The sequence below is a fragment of the Nycticebus coucang genome, chromosome 16, assembly GCF_027406575.1.
Source record: "Nycticebus coucang isolate mNycCou1 chromosome 16, mNycCou1.pri, whole genome shotgun sequence".
In the NCBI taxonomy this organism is placed as follows: domain Eukaryota; kingdom Metazoa; phylum Chordata; class Mammalia; order Primates; family Lorisidae; genus Nycticebus; species Nycticebus coucang.
Window position 1 is genome coordinate 57,777,261 of NC_069795.1, and position 19,763 is coordinate 57,797,023.

At 37.5% G+C, this 19,763-nt stretch overlaps 1 protein-coding gene across 1 annotated transcript in view; it reads right to left on the reverse strand.

The window, feature by feature from the left end:
- Positions 1-19,763, reverse strand: part of MORC1 (MORC family CW-type zinc finger 1) — a 198,474-nt gene continuing 178,711 nt past the window's right edge. The window contains 7 exon segments of the mRNA XM_053564625.1: positions 1-138; positions 2,853-3,047; positions 10,836-10,889; positions 12,722-12,809; positions 15,533-15,670; positions 18,198-18,206; positions 19,321-19,390. Of these exon segments, the coding sequence (XP_053420600.1) occupies positions 1-138; positions 2,853-3,047; positions 10,836-10,889; positions 12,722-12,809; positions 15,533-15,670; positions 18,198-18,206; positions 19,321-19,390 (692 nt within the window).

A 19,763-nucleotide genomic window follows, 5' to 3' on the forward strand; every position in this document is an offset into this window, starting at 1 on the left:
TCATTTCCTCTCTAAAGGAAGACAATGTTTTGTATCTATAGTCACTTTAATTAAATCATTCTGGAGAAGGAGATTATCTTCTTTAAGCAAAGCTTCTAAATAAGTGTCAATCTGCTCCAGGTCACCTTCTGGACCACCCTGGAAAAGAAAAGGAACAATCAAACCAGGGAAACAAGCTACAGAGTTTATTTACTCCAGTAATCTGGGTGGGCCCCTAACAGTATCACCGATGATTCAAGCAGTGACAAAACCTACCTTGCATTTGAATTACACCGTAACCTTTCAAAGTGTCTTCTCATTTAATCTCATTTTATTTTCACAAGTGGTTAGGAACTTGGATCTAACTATTCTTCCTTAGTAGTTCACCTATTTCTTTTTTTTCTTCATTCTTTTTAATTACTTGTTTCCTAAGGCCCTCTCACCACAGTCTCATCCTTCTGTTATATAGTTTCTCATCTCCTATTTAAAAAATTCATGACTGTAGCTTTATAGGCAAAAATAGACAAGTAGGCAAATTTTGACTTCTCTGTTTCTTCTCCTTCCAGTGCAGTATCCTTTTCCTCAAGCCCTGGCTACCTTCCCTGATCTGTTCCCTCCTCTTCATCCTCCTCTCTCCTCTTTCCCCAGCTCCCGACTGTGGCAATTTCTGTCCTTTCCTGGGCTTCTTGATCCATGGGACAGCTGGAAATAGTCTCCCTCTTTACTGATGCAAATCCCACCTCCCTCAGGATCAACCATGGAGTCAATTAGGTCTTCAACTGAGCTGATGGAAAAAAAATTTTTTAGGAAGGACATTTCGGAAACAGACTTAAGCTTTATTATTGTTCCCACTAAGAATCTAGTATCACCACCCTAGTCTCTCCATCTCTTCTCTGGTTCCACTAAATGTGCTTTAACTTTATTCCCTCTACCCTAGATTTCCCCAGTCTTCTAATGAGGTTGAATTATGCCGAGCACAGCTTTGTGACTGGGGCCCCATTCTTGCAGATGGGATGTTAATGTTTACCTAGATTTCCCACTGTTCACTGACCCTAAAGAATGCCCTGTGCCTCTTCTTGACATTGACCACTTAGCCTGTTACCTATAGTCTTAATATTTTTTGCTATTATTCTTTGCCTGGCAGACTAAACTTTTCCAAGCAAGTGGGCTGATTCTATACTCAGCTTCTGCCTGAGTCTGTCCCCCTCCATCTGCTTTGGGTCCTCCGTCTCGATTCTCTCCTCTGTTCTACTTGCAGTGGCTCTGGCAATTAGCGAAGTGGAAATTTCAAGTGTGCAGTAGTAATGTGTCTAGGCAGGAGCCCTTTGAGTACCTCTCCATGGAGACTAGGCAAAGAGTTTCACAGACTGCTGGCTAAAGCCCTTTACTTTTCTACCAAACATTATGAATAAAGCAATTTAAATTAGTATAATTACCCTGGTTACTCTGGGGAACACAGGGGTCGGTCACAGAAGGAGCAGTAAATGATTATTCTTCCATTTTTTCTTAGCCAAGAAAAGATTTGCTATTAGGAGAGCCAATATTCTTTATGAACTCTTTTGATAGAAAATGGTTTTAATATAAAATTTCTTTGGTCTTTCTAGTTTTTTCTTCTTAGTAAAACAATAAGCTCTACCATTTATCAGGTTCCATACCAGACCTTTTACACACAAAAACACGTGCTATACTTCAGAGCCACAGGAACCGAAAAGAAACACCACTCTTACAACAATAATAAACTCAAAGAATTGGATGAAGTGGTATTATTGATAGAAGAACAAATACAATTACCTTTATATAAAAATCATTAGCATGAAACATCCTTTTTAAATGATTTTATTTTGTTGCCTGAACTATCAAAGGGAAGGAGAACTTCTCTTTTGAAGGCATACTTCAATTAAGGAAAAATTTTTCTGCATTTAGTTTTATATTAATACACAAGAGAAATTCCATAAATATCAAAAGATGCCTTTTCAGAGGAGGGATGAACTCCCACATGGAAATGTTCACAGCCAGGACTGAAACCCAGGCACTGGCTTCAAGGTTCATGTTCATCAGGTAACTATACTGATGTATGAAAAGTTTCCTTGTCTCTCCCCAGCCCTTGTCATGGGCAAGACACTCCTCCAATCAATCTTCCAGGCTTTCTGTAAGGGACTCAGTTCCTGTCCCCTCACCTTGCTTGGCCCAAGAAAGTCCTTTCTCCTATCCTAGCAATTAAGGTCTATATCTGAAGATAAATGCCATGTGTTCCCTAGCTCACTGTCTGGCTTGGATTTCTTAATTTCTAGCACCTACAGAAAGATTTTTCACTCTTTGGCTGTGTGTGTGTTTGTTATCTTTTACCCAGAATTTCTATGTGGTATAAAAGATGGATTCTTCCTCATTAGCCCAATCTATCACCAAAGCTCAACTTATGCATAAAAATATAGAAATAAAAATCCATACTTACACGATATTTCCTGACCCCTCCAATCTCTCCTCTCAGATTAGAAGGGTTTATTTTTACATATGTATTAAGATAAATAGACAGTTAAAATATTTTACTGTCTGAAAGAATTAAAAAAACTTTTCTACTGGACACATGCTATCAAAGAGACACTGAGGGCCCTCATGCTGCACCAACAGCACAAGCAAAGACTCTAAATTTATTTAAGATAAAAAGGAATAGAAAATTTTTAAATGTTCTAATATGTATCTTCCAAGTTTATTTATTTATGACTACATATCCTTACAGGAACAGTAAGGGCTGAATTAAGTGACTTTTCCAAGGTCAGTAAAGTGAATGTCAATGTTAGGAGAGAAAGCTGACTCCCTGAATACTCTTTGCACAGAATATATTTCTACTACTCAAACAAAATTGCATCACTCACCAGCTGAAGTTTCTGCAACAACACTGCCAGTTTTACACGAAGATTCTTCAGCTTATCCTCAGTAATTCTTCTTTTTTCTTCACATTGTCCCAAAGAGATCTCATTAAGGACTCCCGTGTTATTTGCTTCATAGATAATGGACTGCATTTTTTTCTTTAGTTTTTTTTCATATTGTACCATGTAAACATTCTGAATCTGAGAATGTTTTTAAGAAGTTTTAGTATTTTTTCTGAAATATTATATTTCTCCCCAATATCACAAGGCAGTTTCATATTCCGACTCTGTACACATATGCCAAGTGTCAACTCTGTATGTCAAGTGTGACAGGTGGTCTAAATGACACCCTTAAGGAACTTATACTGTATGGAAGAAGAGAAAAGAGCAAATATGTACTATATCCCATTAATAATAAAGAGAATAGAGGTACTCCAAGGTGGGCTCAGACACTTTGGCTTTGAAATAAAGAAGGAACCCCATATAGGTTGAATCTGTTCTCCCAGTAGTGATGTCAGATGATTCAAGGTACAAAGGGGCAGGCGCCTGAGCCCAATAACCCACAGGTAATGACAGAATAGCTGGCCACTTGGGGCTATCTTAGCAGATAATGTAGTGTTATTTATAAGTCAAGTCTGTATTGTCTATAAAGCACAGAAGCTACGGTAGGAAGAACTCCTATTCCCCTCACTTTCTTTGGGTTCCTTATCCTGATGTAAAAAGTACAGACAGTTATGCCTACAACTCTTGCTAATTCAAAAGTCTTGCCTGTTTTCCAAAATATCATGTTGTGTCTGAGGCACTCATGAAGTACAAATAGGTAATAGAGAGGCCAAATGTTTCAATTTCAGAATGACATTAACTGAGTCAACATTTCAAGAGGGCCAAGGGATATTCTGAGAAAAGAAATACAGGGCAAATCCCATTTTGATAAACATTTGAATGTTTATTTAATAGGGAGATTTCTGTGTGCTAATATGAATAGGTTGCCAGGAAAATTGTATGGTAGCCTTGTTTGTCTTCTGGGCCTACCCTACTGTCACTACCCTCCACCATACAGACCCTTCCCAAACACTGTCCAGATCATCCTTGGGAGTTTCCCTTCTTTCTATAAAATCCTTAAACCAAGCAAAGAAAAAGCTTTATATATAGGAAATTCTATTTAATAAATATTCACTAACTACGTCCTCACTTGAAAGCACCGAATTTAATTATAGGTGTGAAATACAGCGATTGCCCTTGAGAATTTTCTACTCTATGGCATGTTTACTTAATAGGGAGATTTCTGTGTTCTAATATGAGTAGGTTGCCAGGAAAACTGTATGGTAGCCTTGTTTGTCTTCTGGGCCTACACTACCTGTCACCACCTTCCACCATACAGACCCTTCCCAAACACTGTCCAGATCATCCTCGGGAGTTTCCCTTTTTTCTACAAAATCCTTAAACCAAGCAAAGAAAAATCTTTATATATAGGAAATTCTATTTAATAAATCTTCACTAACTACATCCTCACTTGAAAGCACTGAATTTAATTATAGGTATAAAATACAGCCACTGCCCTCGAGAACTTTCTACTCTATAGTATGAGATAATACAAGTTTGCAAATATCATATTTTATGGGAGAAAGGGCATTGGGTCCTCTCAAAGGCTCAGATACTATTAGAGTTGGAAGGAGGGTGTGGATTATTCACTACATTAAAGAAAATTAAAGTTCTAATTTACAGCACTTAATTGAATTTTATGTCTGTAACTTACCCTATGATTATTTTTACTTTTCATATACTATTAACTGAGAGGAGTGTTTGGGAGCAGGGAATCAAACAGCCCTCCACGTTGGTAAACGCTGGCACTTGGAGTGTGTATGTGTGCAGTAGTCATTGTAACAGTAATAGTAGTCTGTTAACAGTTAGACTAACTGTGAGATTTGCCGGCTGCCGTGCAAAGAAACCTTAGGTTTTTATAGAGTCCTTAGTAATTGCCTTGAAGCTGTCTGAGGCACCAAGAAGTAGACTGAAATCCTTGCCATGGCGCTCCCTTATTTTCTGAGCTCCAGTCTTCATTCTTCCAGGACTACATCAAGCTCATCCCTGCCACAGGCCCACTGTTCTGGCTTATTCCTCTGTTTGGAAAGTCCAAACCCAAAACTGCACAGCCTCACTCCTTGCCTCAGCTTTGTGCTAAAACACCACCTCCTCAGACAGTCCTTGCCCACCGTCCCTGACACATCACCCTCATATACCATCCTTATCTATTCCCTGGCCCTGCAGTTATTTTATGACATACAACATCATATGTTTATTTACTGATTTATCACATATCATTCTGTGACTGTACCTTGTTTTATGTGTTTGCCATCTGTCTCTCCCTCACAGGGGTGTCCAACCTTTTTATTTTCTCTGCCACACACTGGAAGAAGAGTTGCTTTATACAAACACTAATGAAAGCTGATTGGCAAAAAAATGGTCTGTGCATACTCTTTGTGATACTCAACACCACAGATAAGCAAAAAAAAAATGTCCTCACAAAATCAGAACATAGCTTGGACATCCCTGCTCTAGAATGTAACCTCCACGTAAAAAAGATTTGGTTTTGTTCACCTCTGCATTTCCAAGGCCTGACACACAGAACAAAATAGCTGGGAGTCAGGAGAGCACGTATGTAGCACTTACACTGGGGGAACTTCAAATGGGGAGACGATCTGCCTTGAAACCTGGATTACAGTCAGAGATCTTAAAGGGGAATCCACTTTTGAATTATCTTTAATTCCACCTATAAGAAGTTGATGACTTGCAACTATGGCAACAACTATCTCCTCCACGAAGCTTCATGCCAAACCCAGGGAGTGACATCTCCCATGGCCTGAAGGTAGAGTAGTACAAATAACTCAACTTGGCTGGATTAAGGATGGTGTCGCAAAGAGTGCAGATATCACTATTTGTTATAGTACTTAATTTTCAGAACTCTATTATTATACAACTTTTGCCATCCTTAATAATAAATACTCAGGAAAGACATTTTTATAAAAAATAAAAGCAACAATAAAACCAAACCAGAATTAAAGAGAAATACAAAATATGAAAAACAGGAGTATTGCTCATTAGCCATAACAAGGATCGTGTATTGCCACACTTTAATGGACCTGAAGTGATGCTGAATGAATAAAGTCAACTGTACACAGACACATCTTGTATGATTTCATTTCTATAATATTCCTGAAATGGTGAAGTGATGGAGATGGAGAAGACATGAGTGGCTGCCAGGAGTTAGGGGAGAGAGGCTGTGACTGTAAAAAGTTAGCACAAGGGAGATACCCACGGTAATGGAATTCTGCATCCTATTTTCAGTGGTGGTTACATGAATATAGCACTATATAGGCATATTTCGATTTCCTGGTTTTGATATTATATTATTATTATTATTATTATTATATTGTATAGTAATTATATAAAATGTGAGCATTAGAAGAAAGTAGATAATACATGAGACTTTTCCGCACTGTTTTTGCAACTTCCTATGAATCTATAATTATTTTAAAATTTAAAAGTAAAAACCCTCTAAAACAAAGAAAGAACCCCAACATTATCAGTACATTATGAGACCAAGGACATTTATGTAGCATATTACATTCTAAGTCATATTTAGTCTTTCCAAGTTCACGCCTTTGAAACCAATAAACTACCCTGTATCTTATTTTCAAATACTACAGAACAGTTTCCTGGCTTATTCTTCTGCCTTTTTCTCTCCAGAAGGTCTGCTAACCTCTTCAGGAAGTTTCTATAAAAGGTAGCAATTCTGACAACTTTTAAAGCTCAAGGTAAAAGGATATCTAGTTGTATTAACATTTTAATTAAGGTGATAAGAGAATTGTAACAAGATGAGAGGCTTAGTTCTGCTAGCTAAACCCACTCTTTCAGAGGTATTTATGGTGGATCAAAAACAGAATTCTTTCCAAACTCCATTAATTCAGACTGAATTAGGATTTGAAAGAAAGGATTTTCAAGTGAAATTCAAATTTTCTGCTTTGACTTTAAAAAGTCAGAGTTCTAGCAGCTCTGAATCCTAACAAGTTTGCATAAAGTAAGTAAGTTTACTACAAAATCTATAGATTTTGTACTATATAAATAGAAGTGTTTGTGTGTTTATGTAGGCAGGCACTAGAGCAGACACAATCAACTTTGATTCAATGCACAAAAATTAAGGTACTGAATGAAGGCTGGTAGGATACAGACTTTGACTTATCAAAGAAGATTACTAACTTCAAGCATTCAATAAGCTATTACAAGGCAGAAGTTTCAATTACTGATTATAAAACAGAGTTTTAAGTTTCCCTCAGAACAGAGATGTTAAGATTAATTTCACATGGAGCAACTAGAAGACAATACTGACCAAGCTCTATATGGCAGTGTGTGTGTGTGTGTGTGTACTGGGAGAATGGATAAGAGTATTCTGAGGAACAACATGGGGGGCAAGGCTCAGATGTATCCTGGAATATTAAGTTGGAGTGACTCTAAGATGCTCATTTGGGGTGGAGCAGACAGCTTGTGAGAGGTAAAAATAAAAGACGGTGGTTCCAGCCAGGTGGTGTAGGACCATCAATACCAGCATAGATCATTTACTATTATTATGGTAGTTGTGAAAACCACCAATGTGGTCAGGGTGAGATAACCGAAGAATTCTGTGATTTATAGAGGACCCTCCTGTGCTCTGATACGGCCCTCTTTATTAAAAGTACAAACCTTAAAGCAAGTTGTATACAATTCCCCTTCTACATGGATTTCAAGAAATGATCTGAATAACTGTTATAACCATTCACCTAAAGCTACCAATCATTAAGAAAGTCCTTAATACCAGGCGGTTTCATTGTTAGAAAAGTCCCTATTCCAACTCTTCTGTGTTTTGCTTGCGACATCTCAGTTTCAACAGGAATTTCTAATCGCTTGATCATTGATCTTGCTTTGGTTTTTTGGCTCACACTTGTCCTGAATGTTAAGGAGATTCTACACATCATCTATGCTAACACTGTTCATCCAGAATAAACACTTAATCTTATTCACTCTGGCCTCCAAGACCAAACAACCTGACTCCAGTACAAACACTGGAAAAAACTTCATTTAAAAACAAATATAAAAGGACATATATAAGCTTGGATAAACAGATACATGACATCCTAATTCTTAGCCAAGAATTAGACTTAGTTAGATATTTACAATTTAAACCAGAGATTTCTACCTAGTACGTGAAGACCCATAAGAAGATTCAGGAGACTTAATGAAAGTCTCCTGCAAAAGTCCGACTGCCACAGACTTTCAGATGGGACAATCAATTCATGGTGGGGCACTTAGCAAACATACCTACTGTACATACCCCAGCATAGAGATTTCACTGTCAGCATCTTCTCCGTATATGCCTCACAATGTAACGTCAGGTCTCCAATAAATTAAAATTATTTCTTCTACAACAATAGGCTGGAATATCCTTCTACAAGTAATGTGTGCAAACTCAATAACAAGGATGAAGTATTAAAGTCTGGACATGAATAAGATGTAAAAAGTAGTACAATGGAAAGGGCTTTGGAGCAAGACAAATTGAGTTCCAGTCTTGAATCCGATGCTTGCTTCATGAATCTCCATTTCTTCATCACTAAAATGGAGATAGCAGCACCTACCTCCCAAAGCTGTGAACACCAAAAGCCTAGTTCAGGTCTGGCTCTAGTGGCTCTCAATCAATCATGGTTTTACATTAGTTGCTGAAAATAATTTAGTGCTAGAACAGGGTTAAAAATTGAAAGTAAACTCTTGTCTTTTATTCTAGTTAGAAAATGTGAGAAATAAATCCTCAAACTGAAAAATGTTCACTTACTGTTTTTTCAGCAAAACATTATTTAAAAAATAAACTGTCTTTTCAGCTGAACAGTAATGGGAAACTAAGAAGTACAACCTCTCCTTATTTCCAGTTATTTATCATAGTCCAGTAGGTACTCAGTCAGAAACATCAGCGGCAAACCTATCAACAGGGATAGTTAAATTTAGGCACACCCTAAAATTTGAATGCTGTTTGTTGCAGCCTTTGTAACAAGAAATCTGGTTAGGTTCCAGTTTTTATTTAAGTGTGCCTCATCACATGTCTTTGGGAATTTACTTCACAGGTTCTTTTTCACTCAATCACACTGCATCACCTCCAGAAGAGAGAAGGCAGTGGTGGTGCCAGTCACCACTGAGTCTTTCCAGATTTTCATGTTACTGTGACACTTTTCCAGAGATGATTATAAGCAGAAGCACATGGAATAAGATGCTAATGTCTGTGCTAGTGATAGTTAGGGGATGGGTTTGAGAAAGCACAGGTAAAGCGTAAACCAAAACCACAACAGCAGCCATCTTGGCTCCAACATTAATCCCCTGCATCAACGTGGCCAAGTTCACATGTTGGAGTCCTAGTTCTTTTGAGTCTGGAATAAGAGAGTTGAAGGCATATGATTTTAAGATATTTCTATAACAGAACTGAAGGCCATGTTAGACTCTTTTCCCTCCCTCTCCCTCAACCCCCCAGTAAATCTTAAAGGACTAGACACACAGCACTATTTGATGATCATTAAATAAAAAGTCTATTCACATAGAAATGTAATAGCAGTGATCTTGGGATGATTTGGGACTATGGATGACTTTCTCTAAATTCTTTTTACTTCTTGTGCTTTCTACAGCCTTTCCTCAAATGTATTCTGAGCTAGAGCCCAGTGTTATCAATCTTACAGTGCTACTCCAATTAAGAAGACTTTGCTGTAGAAACTTCAAGTAAACACACTTGCAGAAATATCACATTAATTTCCACATTCTCAAAGGATTTGGCAACAGTGTTGTATCATCTCAAAGGAGAGTGGAAATTTTTATATTCCCCATGTCACGATTTCTCATGGGAACATGAGCTACCCTAAGCAAGAACACTGCCTACTGACTAGACAAATGTGGGAGAACCAGCAAGACTGAGGGGCACCTGTGGAACTGATACCACTTAGAAGTCCATGAACCTCAGAGCCAAAAGTCATACCTAATACAGTTTAGAAAAAGACTTAACCCACACTATGTTAAAGAACCACCTTAAAGGACAAAGTTAAGTCTTCTCTTGCCCAAAAAGTCATTTCTAGGTGTTTACCACCTATCACTGATAACATATGAACTACATGATTTCAAACTCAATCATATACCATTGTGTATTGGTCAGTTTCAAAGGCCTAGTGTCTAAGATCAACTCTGTAAACTGAGATCATAGACTATACCCTGTTTTATACTTAAACTTTTTCCAGGACTATTCAAAGCTCATAACAGATGTTCAGTAAGTTTTTAGTTAAGGAATCAAAAAGGTTAAGTAGGATGTTTATTCAATACCCTCACTCAATAAAAACTTGATTTTATTTCCTAAAAAAATAAAAAATAAATTCTTTTTACTTCTTATTTAGTATTAATTACTATTTATGTATACTTTTGCAGGAGAAAAATCATAAACTTAAAAAAAAATAGGATAAAAAAATTCTAGATCGAATTGTCTTAAAAAAATTTTTTTTTGCAGTTTTTGGCCGGGGCTGGGTTTGAACCCACTACCTCTGGCATATGGGGCCAACGCCCTACTCCTTTGAGCCACAGGCACCGCCCTGTCTTAAATAATTGAAAACTTTAATATACAAACAATTTCTACTTTAGTTGGTGTTTAGAGGACTCAGTGAATATATTTCTTAAAGTTTTATATCCTGTTTCTTATTCAAAATCTAGTCTTACTCCAAGGTTTTTATAAGCTTTATATGATGGAAACATTTGCATGTTAAAATTCAGAGAGATGTTGCTTTATGACATCTGATATGCCACACATTAATCTAAGTCTTGATAAATGAATGCAAATTTGATTTCCTTCCAAATCTAACATTTGGAAATGTATATTATTTCTCTTTTGGAACACAGGATCATTTAGAATGTAAATGCATATATTGAAAGGAAGCTTACCTGGTTGAAACACATTTTCAGCTTTTTGTTTGTCTTCTCTAGGCACTGCTCTGGCTGTTTTCATAAATGATAATAGAACAGGATATTAACTTTTAGAGAATGAACTGTCTACAACAGAGTTATATCATGCGAGCATCTGGTTAAAAAAAAACAAGTCTAGAACTGGCTAACATTGGTACTTTGGGCCTTTTATGCCTGGCTCTAATTAAATTAATTAACTAAATTATACCTTCCTTCAATCCAAAAAAAGGATTAAGGCAGCTTACATAAATAAATACAGCATTGTTTAAAAAATTTTCAGATAAATCAAGGTGAAGTTACATTAAATAATAAAATAATAAATATTCAAAGGGAGGTATTGAGAAAGTAGCTAGAGTCTGTATTTCTTGGAAGGGTGTGCCAGAGAAATAAGATAAGGAAGACATGGTACATGGGAGCACATTTAAAGTCAGAGGTCACTAGTCTAGATGAGGTCACTAGTCTGACCTCATTTTCTCTCCAGCATTTAATGGGGAGAAAAAGTGGTCCAGGAAGAGACTTCTGACATGCCAACATTCAGAAACCAAACAGAAGAGGTGCTGCCCTAAAGAAGATGGGAGGGAGGGAAGCAAGAAAATGGGGAATGTGCTGTCATGGAAGCTAAAGCAAGAACGGGCATCAGAAGGAGACAGTGGTTAACTGGGGTGAAGGCCTTGGACAGGTCAGGCTAAAAGTGACTACTGTATTTTTCAATGTAGGGGTCACTGGTGACCCAGATGACAACAGTCCTAGTTAAGGAGAGAAGTCAAGTCTCCCCCAGGGGAGAGAATGAGGTAAAAGTGGAAGATGAAGCAGCAGACACATGAATACAGACTAGAAAAGTCAGGATTTCACTCTGGCTCGTGGCACCTGTGTAACAAAAATTCGTGCTCTTTTAACTGATAGCCTGTCCGTGTGTCCGTCATTTCCACAAGCAGCCCTGAGCACCGAAGTGGAGAAGCACTGGGAACAGCTGCACTTGGCCTCAGGCCCATGCATGTCACTCAGCTTCACCAGAGCCCTGCAGGAACTAAGCGACTATGCCTCCTGGGGACGGCCCACTGTTAAGTGTGGCCTATGAGCCTGGGCTCACCCCCTGTACCCAGGTAGCTTATCAAAGTTTTCCTTCCAATCACACTTAGTCTTGCCTCCGAGAGGAGACTCGGAAAACATAATTTTCTTCATCCATCCCAGTGACGTTTCAGTGGTTCTGATAAGACTAGCGCTGACCTAGCCAACCCTCAGCTCAGCTCCTCATCTCAGGTGGCTGAGGAAGTGAAGCAAGGGAATAGAGACTCGACTTTGGGAGGGGGAAGGGATGTATCACGCTGCACTTCATTTCTGCAAGTGCCTGTCGCCGTCTGCAAGATTTTCTCCACCTTATTTAGCCCATAGCCACAACGATTACAAATCCAGCTTTCATCCTGAATTACCCACACCATATAAAGATCCCCATCTTCATTTACTTAAACCATTCTAGGTTCTCTTACTGGTAACATTTACATTTTTTCTTCTCTGAAGATTAAATTCAGGGCTTTTTATCTTTCTTTTTTGTTTTTCAAGACAGAGTCTCATTATGTCACCCTTGGTAGAATGCGGTGGCGTCACAGCTCACAGCAACCTCCAACTCCTGGGCTTAAGTGATTCTCTTGCCTCAGCCTCCCAAGTAGCTGGGACTACAGGCACCAGCCACAATGCCCAGCTATTTTTTTTGTTGTTGTTGCAGTTGTCATTGTTGTCTAGCAGGCCTGGGCCAGGCTAGAACCTGCCAGCCTCAGTGCATGTGGCTGGTGCACCACTCACTGAGCTACAGGCACCGAGCCAAGGCTATTTTATCTTTCCCCCAGAGTTACAAAAATCCAGCTCACCTCAGAGCTTGCTACAAATTTGTCCGCAGATATGTAGTCAAATTCTGATGGTAGTTGATACTCAGGGAAAAAATACAGAAGAATCTCTCTAGGAATGAAAGCACAGAAGAAATGGGAATACACCAGGACAAAGAGGCAGCACTCACCTGTCAGAACAGGACTCATCTCCTGCGTGAGTTCCCCTCAAATATTTTGTTTTTACCACTGGCATCAAACTGTTGTTTAGAAAGCACAGACTAGGAAGAGGAAAGTGGATATGGCTGTAAAAGGGCTAGAAAAGGGACCCCAGTGGTAACAGATTGTTCTGTATTTTGACTGCATCAGTGTTACTATCCTGATTGCAATACTGTTCTAAAGTTTTATAAGGTGCTACACTTGGGAGGAACTGGGTAATTGGTACAGAGACCTCTCTGCATTATTTTGTACAACTGCATGTGAATATATGTTCAAAGTAAAAAGTTTACTGAAAGAAAAAAAGAGAAAGAAAGAAACCAACCAACAAACCAACTAACCAACCTCAGGGCCTGGCAATTCATAACCAACCAGTCCAAGAAAGCCCTGTGCCTGCCTGAGTGCTGCCTTCTACGGAGATCTCAGCATTGCAAACAGGCTCACTATAGACTTACTTATTTCCTGAGGTAACCAGGAGCTTACATCTCCTGAGTAATTTTTTCATCAGGGATTCCGGGACTACTCTTAGAAATTATACATGGACCCTGCTCTTTCTAAACAGCAGTGGTCAATGTTCTGACAGGTGCTTCATTTTGCCAAAAGGCAGTAGCACCCATCTTTTTATCGTGACAGCTTTTCTAGGATTAATTGCCTCTAAGATACATATTTCATTCCTGGAAAAATATGAAATCTAGAAATTTATAGCTAACATATCTTAAAAGTATACTGTGTTTTTATGTTGAAGTGTTCCAAGAGCCTAATGTATACTATCTGAGGGATTTAAAAATTATTTTCAGTTGTAAAATAATATGGTGTATCAAAGATAAACCAGCTCTTTCTTGTACAATCTACATTCCTAGTGTTTTAAGTATATACATATATTTTATATATATATATATATAGTTTCAAGGAGATTCAAATCAAAAAGTTAAACATTTTCAACATTGTATAAACATTAACTATAAAAAACACACCCCTGAGAATTATTTCCCTGGCTATTAAAAAGATGAATGAGATGGGATGGGAATGGGATGAAAAGGGGCTCCCAGGTATATGAGATGAGAGAAATCAGATAGCATAGAATGCACTGGGGTCTATGGGAAAGGGGACCTTGGTTAACCTTATGGCCAGTTTGTTGGAACAGGAGGGGTGAGAGATCTTCCTTACACATCAACTCTGCTTTTCCCCAAATCCAGTCCCCTTCCCCCATACCAAATAGGGTTGAAGCCTTTCCCAAGCACTGGTCCTCTCCATCATGAGTATAAATTCTTTTGTGTTTAATCTCAAGCAAATCAGCAGTCCCTAAGAATGTACTCTCAGATATTATACAATATTAGATGGTGGTGGCATTTTGTGGGGAGTGAGAAAAGTTAAAGGGATAAGTTAGAGACAGAAAAAGTTCTAGATTATTTCTAGCTTATTCTCAATATGTGATGTCACGACTTCAAAATCTAAAACAATCATCAACTAGAGCCTGAATAATGTCTCACACTTACACTATTATTTCTAAAAATAGATATATAATAGATAATGTTTTACAATTAAATCGTTTCATGTAAGAGCATTACTGAAGTCACACTAGCTTTTGCCATTTTGTATTTTGTCAATCTCATTAATTCCACAGATAATCCTTGAACTCCAGCTAAAATACCACCTTTGCATGTGGGGTCCCAGAGAGCCTGGCATCATGCTCCCATGCTAGGGACTGGACACTTTCTTACTGCACTGACTAAGGAGGGTTCTTCTCAGACAAGAAACCAGGCTATTCTAATGCCATATGATAATGCTCAGAGTACAACGAGAATGGCACACCATGGGTACCAAAAGCAAGGGCCCTCAATCATATCTGGGGAGCCTCAAAGGTAGAGTAGGAATTAGCCAAGTGTCAGGGATGGGGACCTGTGAAAGAAGTATTATGGGCCACCTGCACCATACACCCAGGAACCGAGTATTTTTCCTTAGTAATATATCTGAGCCCCCTATGAAGTGCTAGAAATGTACAAAGCACTGTTACATATTTTAGATGCATACTTTCACATTATCTTTACGGAAACTGATTTGAGTTACGAAAACCTCCTATTAAAAAAAAAAAAAAGTCCGCTCCTACCATCAGTCCCCAGTGCCTATTTGGAAAAACTCTGAATACTGAACTTTACCCCCACCCCATCTCTGTTCTTTGAGACCCAGAGACTAAAATTCCTTAATAACCATGGTGACAAAATGTTAAGATTCCACATGGAACAAAAAGTAAAACTCAGTTTCCCTCAGTAAGTTCACTATCTAAAACTAAAAATCACACTTTGTAAAAGGCCCTATAAATGTCTTGAGTGTCTTTGTGAGGAAAAATAAAGTAGTGAAGAAAATTCAGCAGGCATTCTTTATTACTTTTACAAGAGGTCCTAAATGCACCTTACTACAGACCACACGACAACAGGCGGTCAGGGACTAGGGTTCTCCTTCAAGGGACATTGAACTAGTCGTCTATCTAAATCAGCATTGTTAGGAGAGAAGTCATAAAGTCATTCTCCCATCATTTATTCAATGATGTTACTACTCGCTAGGAAAACAAAACAAAACAATAGTTGTCACAGCTTAGAAAATTAACAAAGCATGTGGAAAAATGTAACTAAATATCTTTACCTTAAATTACACATCAGTTTCTTTACTGTTTCCTCAGCAGGTGTGCTTTGAAAAGAAGTCATCGGAGAAGCAACTTCACAATGTCCACTCACAGAAACTTTGTGTCCAGAACTTAGATTTACATCTTCCTCTGGCACACTGGTTTATAATTTCAAAGTAGGAATTACATTAGATATTAATAATTTCGGAAACATTAATAGACAAGTGAAATCGTAATACACAACACATAAAGCAAGAACATACATGGAATGCTGAAAACTGCCTCCTCTGTAGCTATAGAAAACCAATTCTTAACTAGAAAAATTTCTGTTCATTATTACTATATATTGTTCAAAGTTTTAGGGTAGCCACAACTAAATAGAACTGGTGATAATTTATTTTTAACAACTGCAGTCATATACTATTTGTTCTTTATTGGCTGAAAGAGATTTTAAACTTGTTATACCAATAGGATGTTTTTTGCATATCTCATGGTAACCCACAAAGCAAAACCCTATAATAGAAACACTAAAATTAAAAAGCAATAAATTAAAACATACTTCCAGAGAAAATGTCTTAACCACAAATCAACAAGACATTGAAAGTAAAGTTGTCTTTTAGCCTGAGAGAAATGCACAGAAATAAAAAAGGAACAAAGTCAATTAAGAGATACATTTAGTTTTGATCTGGAGAAAAGGTGTTCCAAGGGTAGTGTAACGACCCCGGGGTAGAAAGAAAGAGGGCTGTTTAAAGAAAGAGAAAGAGCTGCTGGGGTGAAGTGAGCAGGAAGCCAAGAGGCAAAGCTGAGGTTAGAGAGGCTGGCGCTGGGATCACAGGCACTGTGGCTATGGGAGGGAATGGGGACTTTCTCTGAGCATAGTGGACGCCACCATTGGACGTCTCAAGTTTTCACACATGAGGGCAAGAAAATCTAACATAAGCTTTGAAAGGATACCTGGCTATGGAGAATAACTCACAGCATGGATGCATAAAATAGTGTAGTAAGTTAATGAGATTAAAGTTTCTAGTATGGCAGAAACAAAAAAGTACAGAAGAGCTGGGGCAGTGCAATGTGGGAGATGAAGCTGGGTAGATGGGTAGAGGTCAGATCTCGCAGGGTTTTGTTTGTCAAGTAATAGGGATAAAAGGATATTTTTTTAATCCTTTCACGCTGACATCCATAAATTAAGATCATAGCTCTAGAGAATTTTAAATGTTTATGCTCTGGGAGCCTTTCAAGAATGGGATAATAGTTTACATCATGTGAAACATGCTTCTACTGTCAACAGTTCTTTGGCATTAATTACACGTGTCTAACATCAACTGGGTTTGTTTTAAAGATTAAGAACATTATATAAACTAATGCTTAATTGTCTGTTAAAGAATACTTAATATAATGAATGCTCATTACTTATGACCTTCTTTATGCTGAAATTTTATTAGTCTTATTTTAACTATTTTAGGGACGCTGGAAATTCATGCTGGTATTAGGGGTGAAGAGTAACATGCACTATCCCAGAGCATGGGGATTCCTCCCTGAACCTCTGTTTCTCCTTTTGCAGAATAATAGTCAGGCCTACCTCATAGAGCTGTGCTGAGGATAAAAAGAATTTAGCTCAATGTTTAGCATTAGTAAGTGCTCAGTGAATAGTACCTAATTATTATTGTCATTATGACCATCTTTATCATCACTACCATTATTAATGCATTTAATAAGATTCTCCATTAAGATTGTAGTTCTTTATTTGGATTATAATTCTAACATTCATACTGTATTTATGAGTCAACAATGATTAAAAATATATACACACAAAAATTTATTTTAGTTTCTGGATGAATCTTAAATTTTAACTTGAATTTTAATAAATAATTCTAGGTTAAAGCATTGTCCACAGGAAGGCTTAGCAACAGTACTGGAGGGGAAAGTCCTATCATTCATTCAATCAACAAATTATTACTGAATTCCAATCATGGGCCAAGTGTCACACTAGAAACTAAGGACACAGGGGTAAGCAAGACAGTCCCTGTCTCATAGAGTGAATTGGCTTCTGGTGCAAAGTAGAGAAAATATGTTAGCTAGAAAGAAAAATTCTAAAAGAAATACATGAGTAAATAAGATGTCTTAAAATAGTAATAAGTGCTTTGAAAAAAAAACAGTATGATAAGAGCATGACTTACTACGTATAGAAATGAGGTGGGATATTTTAGATACAATCATCAGGAAAGTCCTCTCAGAGGCTTAAATTCATGAAGAAGACAAGACATGGCCCCTGTCCTTAAGGTGCCTGTACTCAGTGGGAAGAAATATTCCAACACACAATTCCACTTGACTCTGCATCATTGCTCACCATTGCGTGTAAAAACATACTTGGTGTTTAACAAATAATTATTACAGGTGAATGAATTACAACTCAATCCTATCATTTCAACAGTGGCTCTGTGAATACCTGAGTTTAACTGGGAGAGTCAGGAAGACCCCTAAAAGAAGGGAATCTTTAAAGTGAGACATTAACAAAAGGGTAATTGAGATTGGTATACAAGTTGCAGAGAACATTCAAATACAGAAATGGCATAGACAAGGAGAGGGAAGGATTAGTAACTTAGAACCTCTGGGAAGAAGAGTAGGGGATAAAAGGAGAGGTTGAAATGAAGAGGATTTGTGCCATGCTAAGGAGTTATGACTTACCTTAGAACACTTAAATACATGCGAATGTACAATAGTACAGCCAACTATAGAAAATTGTAGGGAGACTTCTTTCAAAGAACTAAAAATATAGCTATATTTGATCCAACATAACACTTCATATTTATCCAAAAAAAATAAATCATCGTATCAGAAAGATACCTGAACCCATGTTTATCACAGCACTATTCATAACAGAATTATGAAATCAACCTAAACATCCATTAACAGATGAGTGGATAAAGAAAATGTAAAATACTACTTAGCCATGAAAAAATGAAATCATGTCTTTTGCAGCAACATGGATGAAACATGAAGCCATTATTTTCAAAGTGAAATAACTCAGAAACAGAAAAGTCAGGTACTGCATGTTGTCACTCATAAGTAGGAGCTAAACAATGTGCACACATGGGCACAGAGTGGAACAATAGACATTAAAGCCTAGGGAGGGTGAGAGGAGGGGGAGGTAGGAGAAACTACCCAGTGGGTACCTGGGTACCATGTACACTAATTGGGTACTCCGTACACTAATCGGGTGATAGTTACATAAAAGCAAAGTGCATATGATTTGGATTCAAAGAAACTGGGTCTGAATGCCTGGAAAGCAGCTTAGATAGGTTTGTAGCTAAGAATAAGAGTTTATTTCCCACCAAACACTTTTTAAATTTTACTGGATATCCAAAATATTCAATTGATTTTATTTTAAAAGCGACAAAAATCTCATGTCAAGAAAATTCTAACATGAAATGATTACATGTATATATAACAATAAGACAACAGCTACACAGATAAAAGTGAGTTCATAATTTCATAATCATACCTAATATATGTGTGACAGTTTCAGTTAAACTCAAACTATATCACAATAATTTAAATTGGTTACTTACTATGGGTAAGAAATAAAGCCTGCTCCATTTCATTATTCCCAGATTCTCACAAAAGAAATGAAAACACTTAGGAGAAAGGTCTAGTTTTACTCTTGCTTGTCTCCATTGTAACATTTTGTTTTATTCTTGATTGCCTTTGTTGCTATTATTTTCTTTCCTCTTGTATTTAAACATTGATAATTACTTTTCCACAGCATAATTACACTCACTTGGAATTTCTATAATTGTAGTACACTCACCTTTTCCAGTTAGGGGGTAATGAAGAGTCTCTTGTTATTGCTGGAGCATCATTGCACAGATCCTGTTTTTCTTCAAAAAATATAGACAAAACAATCACATTTTGATGATCACACAATAAAATGAAGCAAAAGAAATGTTAGTAGTTCATTAACTATCTGTATATAATTTGGATCTGTATTCCAACTGCTGCTTATAAAACTGCAATTGTAAGGCAATTTATAACATGTTCTAAAGGTGGTTTATAATAATCTTTTAATAAGGTATGTAGTATCTATAATAACCCAAGAGTCTCTATAACTTTTATTGGTAATTTTTTTATTGATGTTTACTAACAGTGTATGGATGAGTGATCAGGGCAGTTCAGATTCCCTACTCTCACCAACCTGTGGCATCCCATACTTTCCCATTCTGGGGTCAGAGTCAAAGACATTCTGACAGATCC